General features: G+C 56.5%; 1 protein-coding gene across 2 annotated transcripts in view; it reads left to right on the forward strand.

Moving 5' to 3' along the window:
• Window positions 1-8,668, forward strand: part of UBE2H (ubiquitin conjugating enzyme E2 H) — a 51,841-nt gene extending 43,173 nt beyond the window's left edge. For both annotated transcript variants that reach the window (XM_086481175.1, XM_086481179.1), the window contains 2 exons: window positions 914-1,042; window positions 7,193-8,668. In XM_086481175.1, coding sequence (XP_086337301.1) covers window positions 914-1,042; window positions 7,193-7,317 — 254 coding nt within the window. In that variant the 3' untranslated portion in view covers window positions 7,318-8,668. The remainder of the gene's footprint in view (window positions 1-913; window positions 1,043-7,192) is intronic.
• The last annotated feature ends 9,807 nt before the right edge of the window (window positions 8,669-18,475 follow it).

Raw genomic sequence — 18,475 nt, forward strand, 5'->3', positions numbered from 1 at the left:
ATGTGTGGAACATTCACAGGCAAAACCCAACGGAAAACCCCACGCAACGAATTCTGCTCTGCCTGTATCAGCAGCTCTCCAGTGGCTAAAGCGAAACCTGGCGCACCGGGGGTTTAGTCTCCGCTCTGTGTGGGCGTGCCTGGTCCTGCTGAAGCCCCTCCCGAGGAGAAATGATGACACAAGGCTTGTTCCTGAACACCCCCACCGCTGAAGTGTGGTACTTGTCGTCTCAGGGCTGTGGGAAGAGGGTTTCGTGTATCCACAATTACTCATCGCCACCAGAAGTATGTTCCCTGTTGTGGGTTATTTAGTGATGGATGCCAACTGGCACCAAGGTGTTAACGGGAGCTTGTCACATTCTGCGGATTGTTTTGAGTCGGAGGAGGGACTTGTTGGTTGCTCTTTCTATTAACACGATCATCTAAACCACTTGGGAAGATGTTTTATGCTTGAGATATGTCAGTTTAGTCATGGAGCGTAAGACAATTAAAGATGGCAATGGAGGGAGGCAGAAATAGGAGGAGAATTCAGTGGGGGGTGAAGCACAGCGCTGTTTCTTTTGCTTTTTTCCTTTTTTTTTCCTTAAGCCAGGGCTGAGCCTCGATGGGAAACAATTGTGTCCTTCCACTTTTTTGCTTAACCCCCAGATATCTGTATCTACGTCGCCGGGATGTCGAGTAGCTTGTGCAGTTAGCTGAGGAGCTGCAGCTTACCTCCAGCAGCAGCTCTCTTATCAGCCGTGTAGGTCCTTTCCCTGGAGCAGTTTCCTTTCTTTTAACTTTCCTTTATTTTAACTTGTGCCCCCATTTTCAGTACATCTGCCCTTCAAGCTTTGTGCCTGCTGTTCCACTTGCGGGGTGATGAATCAGACTGAGGGTCTGTGGCCGTGAACAACCGTGTCTTTCGCTTGCAGATCTCACCAATATATTTGAATCGTTCCTGCCCCAGCTGCTGGCCTATCCTAACCCTATAGATCCTCTAAATGGTGACGCTGCAGCCATGTACCTCCACCGACCAGAAGAGTACAAACAGAAAATTAAAGGTAAGGGAGTAAATAACGTCTTGTGGAATGAGTGACGTGGCTGTGATGCCACCCTGGGGGAACGGGGACTCTCTTGGCTGCACGTTTGTGTGTCGATGCCCATTCCTTCCCATTACAGGGTCCCTGTTTGTTTTAAATGGGGGGGGGGGGGGGTAGCCTGAAGTAAAGGGGCGGATGAACTGCTGCTGTGGTGTGTGCAGTACGTGGGGCGAGGGTTTCAAACCATTAGCAGGCCCCAAGCTGGGAAGGCTCTAAGCAAACTGGGTTAAGATTCAACGTGATTTTGAGAGAACGAAGAAAAGATGCAGAAGAAAAGGCGCGCGGCCGAAGGAGGGACGAGGAAAACCGCTAAACTGGAGCGGGAGCGTCCAGTTGCAGAGTTGCTGGGTAGACAGTGGCTGGTTAGCAGTTCTGTGAAAGGGGTCTGGGAGCAGCCGTCAAGGAATCGGTGACGCTGTTGCAGACAGGGCTTTTGTACTGTGACAGAACAGGAATTTTCAGTAAATGCCGAGTAAATCGTTCCTTGCTGCTTCCTAGGTAAGCCGAGGCTTGCGAGTGCTGTGCCTGGTTCAGGGGCTGCCATTTAAGACCAATTAGTAAAGTCTGGCAGGGTGTAACGAGGGCAGATGGTCTCGAAGGTGTGTCTTGAGAGAGGGAACGAATTGGAGGAGTTTAACCTAGGGGACCCAATAGGGTTAGGAGCTTGATGTGTCCAAGGTGCCTTCAGAGAGGGAGGGAGTGATTTATCCTGTGTTCTGTGTGAGCAGGATGTGGTCACAGGCGTGTAGCTCGGCCAGGGGAGCCCGGGCTAAACATTAACAGTGGCTGTGGAGGGTAGGTGAGTGCTGGTGAGTCTGCTCCTGGAAGGATGTCAGACAAGGAAGGTCTACCAAGCTGAGGAATGAAGTCAGTACCTCCTGGGATCTCAAGGAAGGACTCTCAAATACTGTGGATAAGCCTGGCGATAGGAGGACTGTCCTAGCAAGCTGGCGAGCGAGAGATAAATTGAATTAGTCCTGCAAACGTAAGAAACCAGGTAAAAAAAAAAAAATAAAATAATCAGAATGGCACTTTAAATTTGCACTCTGCCTTCCCTGGAATCAGCTGCCTGCAGACAGGAGCAGGGCGCCGTTTCCTGGTGCAACAGGCCGACGGCAAAGCCACGGACTTTATTTCTCCCCTGATCCAGTGAAGCACAATCAGCATTTGGCCCAGTGGTGGGAAATTTACAGCTTTTGGCCCAGATTTGATCTTCAACAAAGTTTTTTAAGAGGCTGTGACCACCTGATTTTACTTTTTTTTTTCTTTTTTTTTTTTTTCTTTTTTGGTTACTGAATAACCCTAAGACTTGTTTGTCCGTGGGAGCCCTGCCAGAAAGGTTCACAGGGCCTGGTCAACGAGGAGAGCCTCCGTGAGCGGCGTGATCTGATCGCCTTCCCGGCGTGAGGCGGTGTAGCAGCTCTCCTAACGGAGCGTTGTGGGAGCTCGCTTGTGTTCGGAGGGCACGGGTATCCCAGCAAGGCGTGGGGTTTGGTGGTGGAGCCCTTCCGTCGGCTCTGCCACGTCACTCCGGGCGCGGTTAAACCTCGAGTCACGTTTGTTCTGACGCGAAATGGCTCTTCATCCGCTGCAATTTTTTGTTGGAGGGCGGGACTACAAATGAGGCCAAGCAAAGCTGTGATTTAAATGCCGAGTTATTCAACCCCCTTTGCTTGACTCCTCTGACAGCCGCGTGACAGGATGGTAAGAACTAACCCTGCAGATCTGGCCCGCTCGGCATCCTCAAGTCCACTGCCTTTTGTTTTTCGGTATGACAAAGCTTCCAGGCAAAATGATTTGTCAGATAAAATCTCCAGGCCCAACATGAGGGACACTTTGGGTGTCCTCTGCGCTTTAATGAAACAGGAATAAAAAGATACACCCTGGGGGGGGGGGGGGGGCAGGGAAAAACCCAATCCCAAACAAACAAACAGATGCTGGCCAGCAGCAGGTGCTTCCAGGAAGATCTGAGGACATCCCTCAGGGAGGCTAAATGGGATAGTCTGCTCCCTCGTTTCCATCCTGATAGCCAGGTACAGGCTGTGAAGATGATCTGGAAGGAGTTTTAAGTGCTTGCAACATGTCTCGTGTTCCACGTACCCGAGAGTATTCTGCTGTCTCTTCCCAGGCTTGCGTGACAAGTATAAGACAGAGCTAAACACCGTCATTCCTCATTTTGTAGCGTATTTAAAAATAGCCTTGGACATGTTAAAATTGGTGCATTGGATTGTAGCAGCTTCTCTGCTCTGGGAAACTCAGTAGTGCAGATCCATAATTTATTGCTGCTTTTCCTCATTTTTTAGTTATGAGCGCACGGAACAGTCGTTTGACATGGTGGCAGTGAAGGGATGGGCGTGGGCTTAAAGATGTGGCCCAAGATTTGTAGCTCCTGTGAGTCTTGGTGTGAGGCCCAAACAGATAAGCGTTTATCGTGGAATTTGTACAAATCCACTAATAGTACCAGTATACAGCTCGAGACTGTGGTTCTTGGCGTTAGATCCTTCAGGTGAATGAAGTATTTCATGGGCCCAGAGCCAAGGGCTCCTTTAAAATCGCCCTGACAGTCCGTGGTGTCTGGCCTGGTCGCTGGAAGAGCACCAGAGGGTGGGCTTCAGATAGGCAAAAATGGCTCAACATTTGCTTGTGTGGAACTGTTGGGAATTGGTGCTCAGCTCCCACGTGTGCTGCTTTTTCCTTCTCTTTGGTAGATGTAATATGAAAGCTTCTTTTGGGAGCGTGAGGGGGGTGAGTAACAGCAGCTGCAGGGTGCTGAGGGGCAGGCTGAGGGAGCAGAGGACATCTCTGGGAGCAGTTCTCCCACGTGCCAGCTCTGAAGTTCCAGTAGAGTCCTTTGAAGCACCAGTATGGCTCAGAGGCACGTCCCAGCCACAGGGCACAACCACAGCTTGTTCTTGTTGCTCCAGGGTTTAAAACCAGATGAATCGGAGCGGCGTTACCCTGGTAAGAGTGGGTGCATCAAGGCTTTCCCTCCTTGATGTGGACAGGCTTCTGTGGAAGATGGTTTGCCAGTATTATTTAGATGTTGCCGTTTCCTTCCCTTAAGAGACTGAAGATCCACGTTCAATACAACATTCAGCCCAGAAGCTCGACCTTTCCCAGATAAAACCTTCAGGAAAACGCAGCCCAGGGGCTTGGCAGCTTTTCTGGGTAGAAGATGGCATTTTAGGTTTGAAATGCTTCAAGCTGTGGTTTAGCTTAGGCTCAAGCAAGCCCTTTCCAACAGTAAGAAACAGTGACTGCCGTGTCCGGATCTCCAGTGGCCCCGAGAGCACTTGAAGTCAGTGAAGAAGTGCTGCTGGCCTCCTGTCCTGCCGTGGTCACGGGCTTGTGGCTGCTGTGTTTGGGGACTCCCAGGGCAGCCCCAGCAGTTGTTTAGCTGGGTTTTGGGGTAAGCGTAGAGGGAATGAATTTCTGAGGTGTCATCCATGGACATCCAAAGTCCTTCAGCGAAGGAACTTGGGTTCCCTTTGCCGGGTTGCGCAAGAATAACAACTTACCTGGGTAAACCCCCCTTTTCCCGAGGGACGTGAATTCTTGGAAGGCTAGGGGAAGGGAGGAGCTGCTACAAGAACATGTCATGTCGTCATCCCGTCTCCTTAGCCCTGCTGGTCCGCTACTGCCAGCCCACCTTCCCGTGGAAGTTCTCAGAAGTCACGCTGCTTTTTTGGGTCCCTCATTCAGCTGCGCCCTCTCGTCTTTGAACAGTTAGGTCTGTCGCACCAATTCTTCTCACTTTGCAGTGTGTCCGTCTCTCTTGGCAGATGGTGCCCTGCCCCAGACTCTGCACCTCCTCTTCTCCAGGACAGGCAGGACCTAGGCTCCACGGTGCCACGGGCAAGCACCTTCCAAGAAGGGAAGGTTCTGGGTGGCCGGGACCCGAGGATGGAGCCCAGGGGTGCTTTTCTGTGGCAGCCTGAGGGCGATCCGAGACCTTGGGCGCTCCGTGCTTCCCGCTGTTTACGTGCTTTATCGGTTCTTAACGAGTTCTTGCAAACCAGATTGGAGCGGCCGCTTCCGCAGTCGGAGCGAGCAGAATGACGGCTGTTAACCAGCCAGACCGAAGCTGCCTGCGCCACTAGATGGAGGAGCTGGAGCTCCCTGGGCTCAGAAGCACCTTCCAGCCACCTCTCGCAGCTTTTCCAGGGCGGAGCAGCTCTGCCAAGGCCACCAGCTGCTCCATCCTGGGGACTTCTCCGTGCGGTGTTGGCTCGGGGTGGCTCTGTGTCGCTGTACTCCTGAACCCGGAGTAACGCGTTTGGGCTCGGCGTCCCTACGTCAGCTCCAGAAACACGGAGGGGAGGAAAAAAAACCACCCCATGATGATGGAAACTTCTTGCAGAGTATTGTCCCTTCCAGGAGGCTGAAGGGTGGGGGTGCAGAGGGAAGGAGGGAGGGCTGTAAGAACAGCCAGGCTCTGCAGAGCAAGTCTTTAAAACCAGGGTTGTAGCACTTATCTGGCATCAGATGTGTCCTCCTGCAGCTTTGTCAGGGCAGCCCCCTGCTGATACGGTGAGGAGTAAAAAGCAGTTGGTCTGTGCTTCCAGAGGAGAAGTGCTCCTGGTGGACCTCGATCCCTGGGAGGAATTAAAGAACCACAGAGCTGGGATAGCCGCGGGGCTGGGACTGGGCCGTGGCGTTGACAGTTCAGCACGGGGGCTCCTCTTTGAGCACGAGGGGATGGTGGTATTCCTCCTTCCTTCAGTTTTTTTTTAACACTGCTGTTTGGAGGAGGCTTTGGTGTATTTTAATACCTTCCTAGCTGGAAAGAGAATGATTGTTGCAACGGAGATTCCCCAACGGCAGCGTGGGAAGACCGCCCCTCTCCTCCCCGAGGCGCCTGACCTGCGGTGCGGAGGAGGTGCTGGCGGGATGCTGAGGTGACATCACTTTGTCATGCTATGAGGCTGCTTTCTCTGGTGAGGTGGAAAAGGGGAGATAAAGAAGAGGAAGGCTTGAAGTTGAGGCTGAGCACCCCTTCTTTAGCCCGGTTCTGTGCCCGGCGTTCCCCCCCAGCTCCATCCTGCAGGAACAGGCTTTCCCTGCTCCAGGCGGCCTCCCTGCTGGGGACACCAGCCCCTCCTCGGCTCTCGGAGGGGACACTGCAGCCACGAAGGAAGGAAGGGGGTTGCCAGACTGGGTCTGACTGGTCCGATCCCCTTCGTGTGGCCTTTTTGCTCCCGCCCTCTGCGCGGAGGTGACCGTGGAAGCCTCGCAAGCCGCGCTTGGCAGCGGTTACTCCGCCTGCCTGCCGGAATCCCAGTCCACCAGTGTTCCTGCTTGCTCCTGGCTGAAGTTCGAGGTGTTGATCTGGGTGCCCAGAGCCCGTGTGATTTGGACCCTGCTGTGAGGTACTGGTTCGGTCGGTGACCTGCAGCACGGTGGCCCGGCTCCCTGCGGGTTTTTCTCGGCTAATCCTGTGGCTGCTGCCTGCCCTGGAGCAGGTTGCAAGAGCTGCGCTTTGAAAAACAGAGCCTGGGGCAGACCCGTGTTTGTTTTAGGGCTGGAGGAGGGAGCTTTTGCTTTTTATTTGAATAAATTTCAAAAACAACAGTGCAGCTCTTCCTGCAGCAGCCAGTCTCCTGCTCTGCTTTCTCTCGCCATCCTTCTTCACCCTGTGCTTAACGCAGAGTTTAGCCTGGAAGTTTAGTCTGGCTCTCAGCTTGGCTTCAGGGGTGGTTGCTCTGTGCTGTCGGTTTAAACTCTCAGATCTTCCCGCCTCAGGCTGTGGAATGGTGACATCTCAATGGCTTTTAGGCTTGTTCTCGAGGTCACCACGGTAGCTCCTACTTGGGCAGCAGGTCCTGCCCCGTTAAGTGAGATACACCAGACTGGGGAGGGCTTGGGTTGTTTCCAGCTACGAGCTGACGTGGGACCTGCGGGATTGTACTTGTTGGAGAGGGTCTGGCAGGGCTTTAGGGTCTCCCTCAGCTGTTTCCATGTGCTGTTGGACGATGCTGCCTTTGGTAGTACGGTAACCGGGAGGACTTCCCGCACGCGATGTGACCCGACCACCCCTGTGTCACAGTTCTCTCGTCCTCTGACTGTTGAATATGTGCTGCTTACATGCCTTTTCTTTTCTGTCACATGCAGAATACATTCAGAAATATGCAACAGAAGAAGCACTAAAAGAACAGGAAGAAGGCACCGGGGACAGCTCGTCTGAGAGCTCCATGTCCGACTTCTCGGAAGATGAGGCTCAGGATATGGAGTTGTAGTAGAAGAGGCAACCTGCTTTTCAGAGAGACTCTAATTTCCTAACCATGAGAAGCAGACTATAATATTCATATTTAAACAAAGCAATTTTTTTTATTACTAAACAAGGTTTTTATGAATAATAGCATTGATATATATATATATATCACCCTTTAGATCTTGATTTTCTTGGTCATTTCTCGAACCCGAGGTGCATAGCATATTCCCACATTCCATTTTGGTAGCAATATGCAGCCCGAATGCATGCATTCAGATTCCGTTTGGCCAAGTGAACTTGTGTGCTACTGAACTCTGTCAGCTAAACCAGCTGCCCTGGTAGGTAGGGAGTTAGCAGAAAAGAAAAAAGAAAAAAAAAAAAAAAGAGGTTTGCTTTCTTAGCGATGTTTCCAAAGACGCCACCTTGGATGCTGACGTGGAACAGCGTGGTTTTTTTTTCTCAAAGCGTGAAATTTGGGGGATGATAGACTAACCGTGTAGAGCAGACAGTGGAATAAAAGGTGCTCCTTCAGGTCAACCTTGCTGATCGTATTTTATGTGGAGTCACATTTAAAACAAAAGAAAAAAAAAAAAAAGAAAAAAAAAAAGATGAAAACAAACAATACAAATGCATGGAGCTATTCAGAGCATTGAAGCTTAAAAATTTTGACTTGGATTTTAAGTCCGTTTTTATACGTGGACTCCTGCCTGCCCTTCTGAACTGTGGGGACTGACAACCACTGGTCTCTTCGCTTTTGGGACTTTTGAGAGCCTTCATCTGGATGTTTATTCACTTCCTTGGTCTGGATTCCGAGCTGTTCCCTTTTCAGGAGGAAAAAGAAAAAAAAAAAAACAACCTCAACACAAAACCCCCCCCAACAAAACCCCCACGAACGATGCTCTCTGAACAGTGCTTTGATTTAGCTGGAGCACATCTGAAGTCAAACTCTCCCTTTGTCATAGTTTGGAAACTGTTGCCCTTTAATGGCATCGAGTTTGCCTTTTTTTTTTTTTTTATTTCCCCCTCTCCTCTCTCTTGCTTCAAGTATGGTTAAACACCTCGCAAACACGCTCCATCTCCAAAGAGGGTCCTCTGACCAGATGGATTAGCCTTGCTGAGAGCTTCAGATCCACGAAGGTTGGCCCGTTGGCTGTAGGCCACGAACCCATCGGCACCGATTTTATTTTCCTTTATTTTTTTTTTTCCTTTTTTTTTTTTTTTTCTTCCCTTCCCCCTTCTGCACCAGCTTGGCAGCCATCTACTTGTGTGTGCGCAACAGGAATAAAATGCCGTAAAAAAAATTAACAAAGAGTATGATCTGGAAAAATTTGAGATGAGTTAAACCAAAAAAAAGCCTAAAAGCACCGATCGAGGAAGCAAGTGCATCTGCTTTGGGTTGTTTCCGTTTCCTTTGGAGGATGCTTCTGAGGCGAAAGGTTTGCTTTCTCCGGGTGTCTTTCCGCAAGCTGAGGTTTGCGTTGGTCGGTTTGAACGCGGTGAGATCGCACGTGGTCAGCGTCTGCCTGGGATGCTGGTGTGCTCCAGCTGGGCTAGCTGGGCGTTGGAGAGTCGAACAACGATGGATTTTTACAGCTGGATCTTTCCTGCCGTGTTCTTTTGGGGTTTTCGGAGGGCTTTGGGCGAGATGCTTTTAATTTGTGGCGCGACCTACAGGACAGCCCATGGGGGGAAAAACCCACCCACCCTGAGCACCCCTCAAGCGGAGTTTTGAATGTCAGACTGGTACCTTTGTCACGTTCCCAAAAGGGGTTGGTTGGTTTGGTTTCTTTTTTTTTTTTTTTTTCCTTTAGAAAAGCCACCGAGTTTTTGAGGCGCGGGGGGTTGGGAGGTTACAATCCCGTTTCTAATTCATAAAGCACAATCAGTTCGTGTTGGTTTGGTTGGTTTGGTTTTGGTTTTTCCTCTTTTCTTTTGGAAACAAAACAACAAACACAACTCGTGAAGTACCCTTTTGCTTTAGCATGGTTTTCCTTCATAAAAACACACAAAGAATTTCCTTTCTGTCAATGACGGGCATGAAGCAAAGGTTTTTCCTCTCCTTTTCCCCTTTTTATTTTAAAGCAGTGATGTTAGGGCTGTGGCTAGTGACTGTGCTGAAGTTCTCTATCTAGCATTTGTGGCTTGTCGGAAGGGTAATATTAACTATTTAACATGTAATGGTGTACTTAACTCTTATCTAGCACGCTGTTTTTTCTCATTACTTTGGGGAGGGAGGGGCCACGTTTTGCTGGCACTGTTTAACTTGCTTACCTGCTGACCTAGCAGTTTGCTTGTGCTATAACCTTTACTGTAGGTGCTACTTAGGAGTAGAGTTAAGTGCTGGGTGGTGATATCAGTTTAAAAGATTTAAAAAGAAGAAAAAAAAAAAAAAAAAAGAAAAAAAAAGAAGAAAAAGCCAAAAAAAAAAAAAAAAGAAAATCACAATAAAAATTTGTATTTTTTCAATATTGTATAAAAATAGTGTTCTAATTACCTCATCCCCCTTCCTTTGCAGGTTTTTCTTCCCCTAACGTGGATTTCGTGCACCAAACCGCTCGCACGCTTCCCCCCTCCTTTTGTGAAACGCGTGTTCTGCTACACGGGGATCCCCCCCACCCCCCCCCCCCCAAAAAAACAATACCAGTAAAGCTGCAGTTTGCCAGGGCCAACTCCTGCCCCAGGCATGAGGTGGTGGTGGTGGCTCCCAAATCGCCTGTCCCCGGCTCTTCCCCGCGCTCCCGAGCTGTGGCAAACCCCCCCGCCCCGGCGTGGAGGGTCGCCCCGTGCCCGGCAGCGGCGGTGGAAAACCCGGCTGCCAAAATGCTGCTCCTCAAAAAAAAAAAAAAACAAAACCTGTCTGTCCTGGATGGCAGATGCTTCGGGGGGGATGAGGCGGGCTCGGTGGGTCGGGGCCGCCTGCTCCTGGCCCCCTTGCACCCCTCTCCTTCTTCCCCCACCCCCCCCCCCATCCTTTTTCACCGTTTTGTTGTTGTTTTTCCAAATCTCCCTCCCAAAAGAAACTTCCTCCCCAAACAGTTTGTAAATAAAACTGCGCCTACGTTGTCTGGAAGAAAAGGTGGAGCCATACTGAAGCAAGATAGCTCTTTTTTGGGTTGGTTTTTTTTTTTTTTTGGTCGTCTTCAGGCTTTTTGTTGGTTTTCCTTCTTCGGAAAACAGCGGTGGTGGCACCTTGTGCTCTGGCGGGGTGAGGGGAATTTCTCAGCCAGCCCGTGGTGGGTTCCCGCTCTGCCAAAACTTGCCCCAACCCCTTGGCGCTGTTCTGGAAACCTCCTTTGGGCTTCTCTTCCCGCCGCCTCTCCTCCTGCCGCGGAGGTTGGTCTCCGTGGCGTGAGAAGCCGAGTGGCCGCGGCACTCGGGGCCGGGCCCTGACCCTCCGTGCCGAATTTTTCCCGACCCACGGGTCGGTTTGGTGGACCCAGAAGGACGCTGGCGTGGCGACAGGCTGGAGCGGAGCTTTGCCATCAGCCCGGGGTGGCACGGGCTTGTCCTCCTGCCTCCCCCGTGTCCGTGGTTGAACCCCAACCCATCTCTCTCTTCTTTACATCCCTCCACACGTGCCGGAGGGATGGGGCTCCCCCTTCCCATCCCCGCCTGGCGGGCGTCATCCATCGGCAGGGACCCTCCTCGCAGACCATCGGGAAGGCCGGGAGGTGTTTGACAATTTTCTCTTATTTTTTTTTCGCTGCTTTTTATTTTTTTCCCTCTCGTCCAAGTTCTGCTGGCACTTTCGCAGGGGTGTTTGCAGCATGAGAAATGGCCATGATTTTACTGCCTGTGTTTGGTACCTATTGTGTGATACTTGAAGAGATCAGGGGTGTTTTGCCCTTTGTTTCGGCTCTTTATTTTATTTTTTTTTTTCTTTTTTCTCCTCTTTTTATTCCCCCCCCCTTGCATTTGTTGATGTAGTGGGCACATCTGCCACCCTGACAAAATGCCTCTTCTCTAAGAGTATAACCTCTCCGATAGTTGTGTATAATTAAAGAACTGTAAACTTTTTTTAAAATAAAATATGTATATACCTTGAAGCTTGGCTGGTGCTTGATCGCTGAGAGCTTGGTCTTGCAGGGAAGACCCCGGACCTTGCGGCGTTGGCTCTGCGTCCTACCACGACTTCCCCCGTGGCCCGTCTGCTCCCGGTCAAAGCTGCCCCGGCGCACCTTCTGCCTGGAGAGAATCTGCTGGAGGTGGAAGCAGAGGTTTTTGCACGCACCCACCGCGCCGATGATCGTGCTTGGGGTACCCGGCTCCTCCTTCTGCGCCGGGTTGACCACAGCCGGGGCACCGAAGCTGAGTTTTGGGGTCTTGCGCTGGAAATGAGCGTTCGGTGCAGCTGCAGGGCATCCATCCTTCCCTTCCTCGGGTGGGTTTCTTTCAAGGTCTCTTCTCGCAGCAGGACAAGTCGTTACAGGTAACTCTGCCCGAAATGCCACGGCCGTCGTGGGAGCCTTTTGGGGGCCTGGGCTGGTAGTTGTGACAGAGGTGGCTGTTTTCTGCGTCGTGGCGCGTCCTTTTTTTTTTTTTTTGGCTGGATGCGACCTTGGGGATTGGGGTGACGTGCACAGGGGCTGTGACGGGGAGTGGGAGCAGGTGAAGGAACCTCCCAGCTGGCTTTTTGGGGCTGCGGGTGGGCCGGGGACGGTGACAAGAGTGTGGCTTGTCCTCACTCTTGCTGCAGCTGCTGTCCCAAAGCTGCTGGAGCTGAGCAAGACCCGACCTCTCCATCCTCCTCCTTCCCACCCCCTCCCCTTGCTCCAGCCGGGGCTCTTTGTCACCCCCCCCCACCACCACACCCCCCCCCCCCAGGACCCAGCTCGGGAACTGGGCGGCCGGTCCATGTCGTGCCAGTGCCACCTAGTGCCACCTGCTGCCAGCACCCAGCCTGGCAGCCCTCAGCACCCCCGGGTGATGCTGGGGACACACACACACACACACACACGACACACGCACCGTCCCAGTGCCACCTCCTGGGGCCACCAGCCCTCCCGGCTCTGCCCCTTCCCCTGGGGACGCAGCAGGGGAGAGGGGACAGCCCTATACCCGCCCCCCCCTGTGTGCCCCCCCCCCCCCCCATTTAGGGGGGGCTTTTAGGGCCAGCCGGGGGTGGCACTGTCCCCTCCGCCCAGCAGGTGGCCCCCGTGCCACACCAGTAGCCTCCCACTCTGCCCAGTAACAGCACAGAGCTGGTCCGGCTGCTGGGTGCCCTCCCTGTCCCATGGCTGTGGCTCCATCGCTGCTCTGTCCCCGCTGTCCCCAGGGTGCCAAGTGCCCACCCGCTGTCCCAGGATGCTCCCTCGGGGTTTTGGGCTCGGCTTGGCCTGGCCTGAGCTCCCACGGCGCCCCGGGACATGGGTGCTGCTCGAGGGGCTCGGTGCTGGCGTGACGTGGGGGGACAGGGACCCATAGCTGGCGGTGGGTGCTGCTCGGTGCTCCCGGGAGCACCCAGAGGCCTCACCCTGCTCTGCCCCGTCTGTGTCGATGGCGAAGGGCATCAAAGGGCAAAGCCCTGAGCCCAGGGACCCCCCCGGGCTCTGGGTGCCATCCTTGCAGAGCTTTGGGTGCCATCCCCGTGAGGCTCTGGGTGCTATCCCCGTGGTGCTTTGGCTGCCAATGCCATGGGGCTCTGGGTGCCATCCTCACAGAGCTTTGGGTGCCAACCCCATGGGGCTCTGGGTGCCATCCTCACAGAGCTTTGGGTGCCATCCCCATGGGGCTCCTGGGTGCCATCCACGTGGTGCTTTGGGTGCCATCCTCACAGAGTTTTGGGTACCAACCCCATGATGTTCTGGGTGCCATCCTCACAGAGCTTTGGGTGCTATCCCTGTGGGGTCTGGGTGCCATCCTCACAGAGTTTTGGGTACCAACCCCATGCTGTTCTGGGTGCCATCCTCACAGAACTTTGGGTACCAACCCCATGGTGTTCTGGGTGCCATCCTCACAGAACTTTGGGTGCTATCCCCATAGTGCTTTGGGTGCCATGCCCAAGGAGCTTTGGGTGCCATCCTCAAGGGGCACTGGGGGCCTTCCCTGTGGGACTCTGGGTTCCATCCCCACGGTGCTTCGGGTGCCATCACCACAAGGCCTTGAGTGCCATCCCCACAGGGCTCTGGGTGACATCCCCATGGAGCTCTGAGTACCTTCCCCTTGGGGATCTGAGTGCTGCGCCCAAGTAGCTTTGGGTACCTTCATCACAGGGCCTTGGGTGCCATCTCCATGGAGGTCTGGGTGCTATCCCTGTGGGGTTCTGGTTGCCATCCCCACAAACCTTTGGGTGCCATCCCTGTGGTGCTCTGGTTGCCATCCCCACAGAGCTTTGGGTGCCATCCCTGTGGGGCTCTGGGTGCCATCCCTTTGGGGCTCTGGGTGCCATCCCCATGGAGCCATGGGTGCTAGCCTCAAGGGACTCTGGTTGCCATCACCACAGGGCCTGGGGTGCCATCCCTGTGGGGCTCTGGGTGCCATCCCCATGGCCACACATCCCCTGTGACAGAAGGGGACAAGCCAGCGCTGGCAGGGGCTGAGGGCTCCGGTGCCAGGGCTGCTTGTGGGGTGAGCAGGGCGTTCCCTCCCCTCCCAGCTTTGTCCTTGTGCCGGGTGCTGGGATCTTCTATCATGGGAACTTCTCCTTGTCCCCCTCAAGGACCCAAAGGACCTTGGGGACAGGCCAGGCTGAGGGGTGCTGCGCACCCATCCGGATGCGACCCCAAGGGATGCCAGCGCTGCAGCTTGGCCCAGGCCACCAACTCTGGGCAGGGGGGACACACACACACACACACGACGTGCAGCTCCGAGCCCTAAGTGGGCACCGAGACGGGCCACTTGCGGTGACCCCGAGGGCCACGGGGGACACCTGAGCCTGCTCTGCCTGCCTCGCGCCGGCTCCGGTTACGGCCCGAATTGTTCCTCCCGGCTGGAAGAAATGCCGTCAGCGCCGGCGGATCGGTGGCCATTATTAATGCATGATGCTCCGGCGGGAGATGGCTGTGCCTGACCCCCCGCAGCGGGGCTGGGCCCCCCCCCCTTGAACCACCTGCACCCCTCAGGGAGGGCAGGAGGGACAGAGGCCGGTTTGGGGAAGGGTCTCGCTCCCTCTTTGCTTCATGTGGGCCCCGAATGCCGGCTCAGGCTGGCGCTGTGCGTGCCGGGCCAATGCATCAGGCCGGGGCACGGTTAACACATGTGCTGGAGCATGAGCATGGTGGGGCTGGAGCTGTGGCCGTGCTGCCAAGTGGGACCTGCCCAAAAAGGACCCCGGCACCCCTGCCACGCCCCAGGTGACCAGGAGTGGTCCTGCAGCGAAGGTTCACAGCTCGGCGCACGTTTGCTGAGAGATGTCTCCGTTTTCCCCATAACCGGTGGTGCTGACCCGTTTGCAGCCAGGGATTCTTCTTCCTTGCTTCCCTCCTTCCCAATTTTTAGCTCTTTTTTCCCAAACTCCTTTCCTTCTCCCCAAGCTTTCCTCTCCCCAGCTGACCACGGTGATGCCAAACCCAGCCGCTTCACCCCTCGCCCACCCCAGACCAAGATCCCCCACAAAGCTGGGGGTGGTTTGACCCACCAAGGCGGGATGCTCATCCCTGCGCATCCCACCTCGGGGTGACCCCCAGCGGGATGAGCATTGCTGACCATCTCCCCATCCCTGGGCTTCAACCCCATTTTTAAGCTGGAATCTCGGGGCGGGGGGGGGGGTGGGCTTTGCCAGCGCCAGCCTCACCGGGGCCATAAAACATGCCGGGGAGGGCTCCTCGGCTAATGTACTTCGGTTTCGCTCCCTCATCCCTCCACATCAATATTGCATTATCATTTCCATCCCCATCTGAGCCCAGCGAGGAGCCGTGGAAAGAAACCCAGCCCCGGCCGAGCCCCCCGCACCGAGCGCCGCCGCCTCTCAGCGCTGGCAGGGAGACTTTGCCCGACACCGCCCCCCCCCCCCCCCCCTCCACCTTTCCAGGGGCTCTTCCAGGTCCATCCGCATTAAATATTCGGTTGAGGAACAAAAGAAGACGATGTAAATTTTTAAACGAGGCCATTTGCTCCGCTCGGTTTACACGGGCTGAGGCCTCGATGAAATTTCGGCCGTACCTTCGTGGAGCCAAAATATTGATGGTGCTGGGGAGAGGCATGAGCCCGGCGCCAAGAGGCCTCATGCTGCGCTTGGGTTGGCACCATGCAGGCCATCAAGGTGCCTCCTGGCTTGGGGACCGTCCTGGGGTCTCAGGGACCATCCCTGGGCATGGGGACCATCCGAGGTGCCTCCCTGCTTGGGGACCACCCCAGGGTTTCAGGGACCATCCCAGGTTCTTGGGGACTACCTGGGGTTCTTCCCTTCTTGGGGACCATCTCAGAGGCTCAGGAACCATCCTGGAGTCTCTAGGACCATCCTGGGCTCTTGAGGACAAGCCTTGCACCTGGAGACTGTCCAAGGTGCCTCCCTGCTAAGACCAGATCAGGATCTCAAGGGTGATACTGGGCTCTGGGGAACCATACAAGGTACCTCCCTTCTTAGGGACCATCCCAGAGGCTCAGGGGTGAGCCATCCCGGTCTCTTGGGAACCGTCCAGGGTGCCTCCATGCTTGAGGACTACCTCAGGCTCTTGGGGACCATCCCAGGTCTTTGGAACCATCTGGTGTGCCTCCCTGCTTGAGGACCACCCTGGGTTCTTGGGGTTCTTGGGGACTATCCCAGGCTTTTGGGGACCATCCCAGGTCTTCGGAACCGTCTGGGGTGCCTCCCTGCTTGAGGACCACCCTGGGCCCTTGAACAGCATCCAGAGTTTGTCCCCACTTGGGGACCACCTCAGGGTTTGGGAACCATCCCGGGGGAATTACCCAGGGTCCCTCCTTTCTCCCGCACCACCCCAGGGTGCCACCAGCATCCCAAATCCATCCCCAGGGCCGAGCTCAGCCCCATCCTGGATTGTCACCCCAAAATCCAGCACCCTCGCTCCCATACCAGCCCTCTCCTCCTCCCCTTGTCCCTCCCCGTTTCCTCCCATCTCTCTTGGGGGGCTGCTCCCCACCGACATCCCCCCCCCTACACGCTTCACAGGCCCAAAACGCCTCTTCCCAGAGGGTTTGACACCCCCCCCCCCCAAAAAAAAAAAAAAATCCGGGAGGCACCAACCGGCTTCTCCCACCCTCCATCCCGGCAGCCTGCGGCAACCCGATCCTGGTCCCAACGGGCAGCCTGGCCCCAAACTGGTCGGGCTGGTTTGCTGCACTGGAGCCCAGTACAGCACAGCACTTTTGGGGCAGGGGGTGTGTGTGTGGGGCTGCAGTGACACCCCCCCCCCCCCCCCCCCATATACATATATATGTTTCTATATACGATTTGGGTCTGTGAGGGTGTTGTTTGTGTGTGATTTGGGGCGGGGGGGGGTATGTTTAAATGGGGGGGATATTTTTTAATTTGGGGGTGGGGGTTGGATGTGATTTTGGGGAGCGGAGGGGGAGGGGGGGGGGGGGCGGCTGCACCGCTACGGGCCATCCCCGTGGCTCCAGGGCTGGGGCGGGCTGCGATGGGGGACCCCCTCCATCACCTCGGGGGACAACCGGGGAGCCATGACCCCCTCCACCCCCACCCCTTCACCCCCTCAACCTACAGCGGGGTCGTGCTCCCCCCCTACCCCCCACCCCCACCCCCCCCCCTCCGTTCCATCCCCGTCGCCCATCCCCGTCCCCTCGGGGCGGGCGGCGGCAGCTGCGGGCGCGGAGCCGCCTCTCGGGTTGCGGTTCGCGGGGGGGGGATGATCAGGATCGTTTTCCGTGTGTGTCCCCCCCCCTCCTCCAAGCCCCGGGGAGGGAGCGGGGGGGGGGGGGGGGGGGGGGGCTGTTTAGGGAGCGGGAAACCGGATCGGCGGCGACGGGGCGGTTCAGGTGCGCGATCGCGCTGCCGCCTCCCGGTGTCCGGTGTCCGACAGCCGGTGAACGGCCCCGACGGCGGCCCCGGGGCGGGTCGGACCCGGCTTATAAAAATCCCCCCCCATGAAGGAGAAAGAACGGCCGGTTTGGAATGGGGGGGGGGGTTTCAGCCTTTCTCCCGGCCTTTGCCCGCCCGGCAGCGGAGCCGCCCGCCCGGAGGCCGCGGGGATGGGCGGGCGCCGCCTCCCCACCCCATTAAGGGAAGGGAAGGATGGCGGGAGGGAGCGGGGGGGGGGGGGGGGGGGGGGGCGGTTTGTGCGTGTGGGGAGGGGTGTGGGGGGTGTGTGTGTGTGTGTCCTCTCAGCTTGTCTTAGAGCCCCCCCTCCCTCTTTAAGGGGACGCTGGAGGGTCCCACCACCAGCCCCCCCCCAATGGCAAACGGGAAGGGAGTTTGGAGGGGGGGGAGCCGCGGGGGTTGGGGGGTACGGGGTGTGTGTGTGTGTCTCTATGTGTGTGTGGGGCGGGGGTGGCCCAAGGTGAGCCCGGCCCCCCCCCCCCACCCCCCTCAACCCCCCCCTCCCTCTTTCCCGGGCCCGGCTCCACCTTCCGGGGCACCTGGGCCAATTGGGAGCCGCAGGGGGGGTCCCCCCGGCCGGGCTAAGGCCGCCGCCGCCGCCGCTCCCCGCCACTTGGGCGAGAGCCGGGGCGGCGGGCGGCGGTGGGGACACCCCCCCGTCACCCCCGGGGGTTTTGGGGGGGGGGGTGTGTGGTGTGGTGTTTGGGGGGGGGTCCCGTGTCCGTCGTTTCCCCCCCCCCCCCCCGCCCCCGTCGGGTCCCGCTTTGGCCGCCCGGAGCCGAGGCAGCGCCCGGAGCAGAGGTAAGTGCGGCCGCCTCGGCCCCGGGACGGGGGGTAAGGAGGGGGGGTCGAGTTCGGTTAGGGCCCCCCCCCGGGGCTCAGGGACACCCCCTCCGCTGCTTTGGCCACCCCCTTCCCTCCGATTCCCCCCCCCCCCCCCCGCTCTGCCCCCCGCAGGATTCGGCCCCGGGGCGGCGTGTCCCTCCTCTCCCTTCTTTTCCTCGACGTGTGTGTGTCCCCCAACTCGTGCTGAGCCCCCCTCCCCACTTCATCCTCCCCTTCACACCCCCCCCCCCAGGCCCCCTATCCTTCCCGGGGTCCCCCCAAACCTCTGCCGTCGAGGGGGGGGGGGCGGGCGGGGAGAGTCGCAGCGATCGCGTCTCACTGGGGCGTAGCGGGTGACAACGAAATGGGGGGTCCGGCCCCAGCGCCCGCAGGCGCCCCTCGG

The sequence above is a fragment of the Leptosomus discolor genome, chromosome 1, assembly GCF_034619465.1.
Source record: "Leptosomus discolor isolate bLepDis1 chromosome 1, bLepDis1.hap2, whole genome shotgun sequence".
Classification (NCBI taxonomy): Eukaryota; Metazoa; Chordata; class Aves; order Leptosomiformes; family Leptosomidae; genus Leptosomus; species Leptosomus discolor.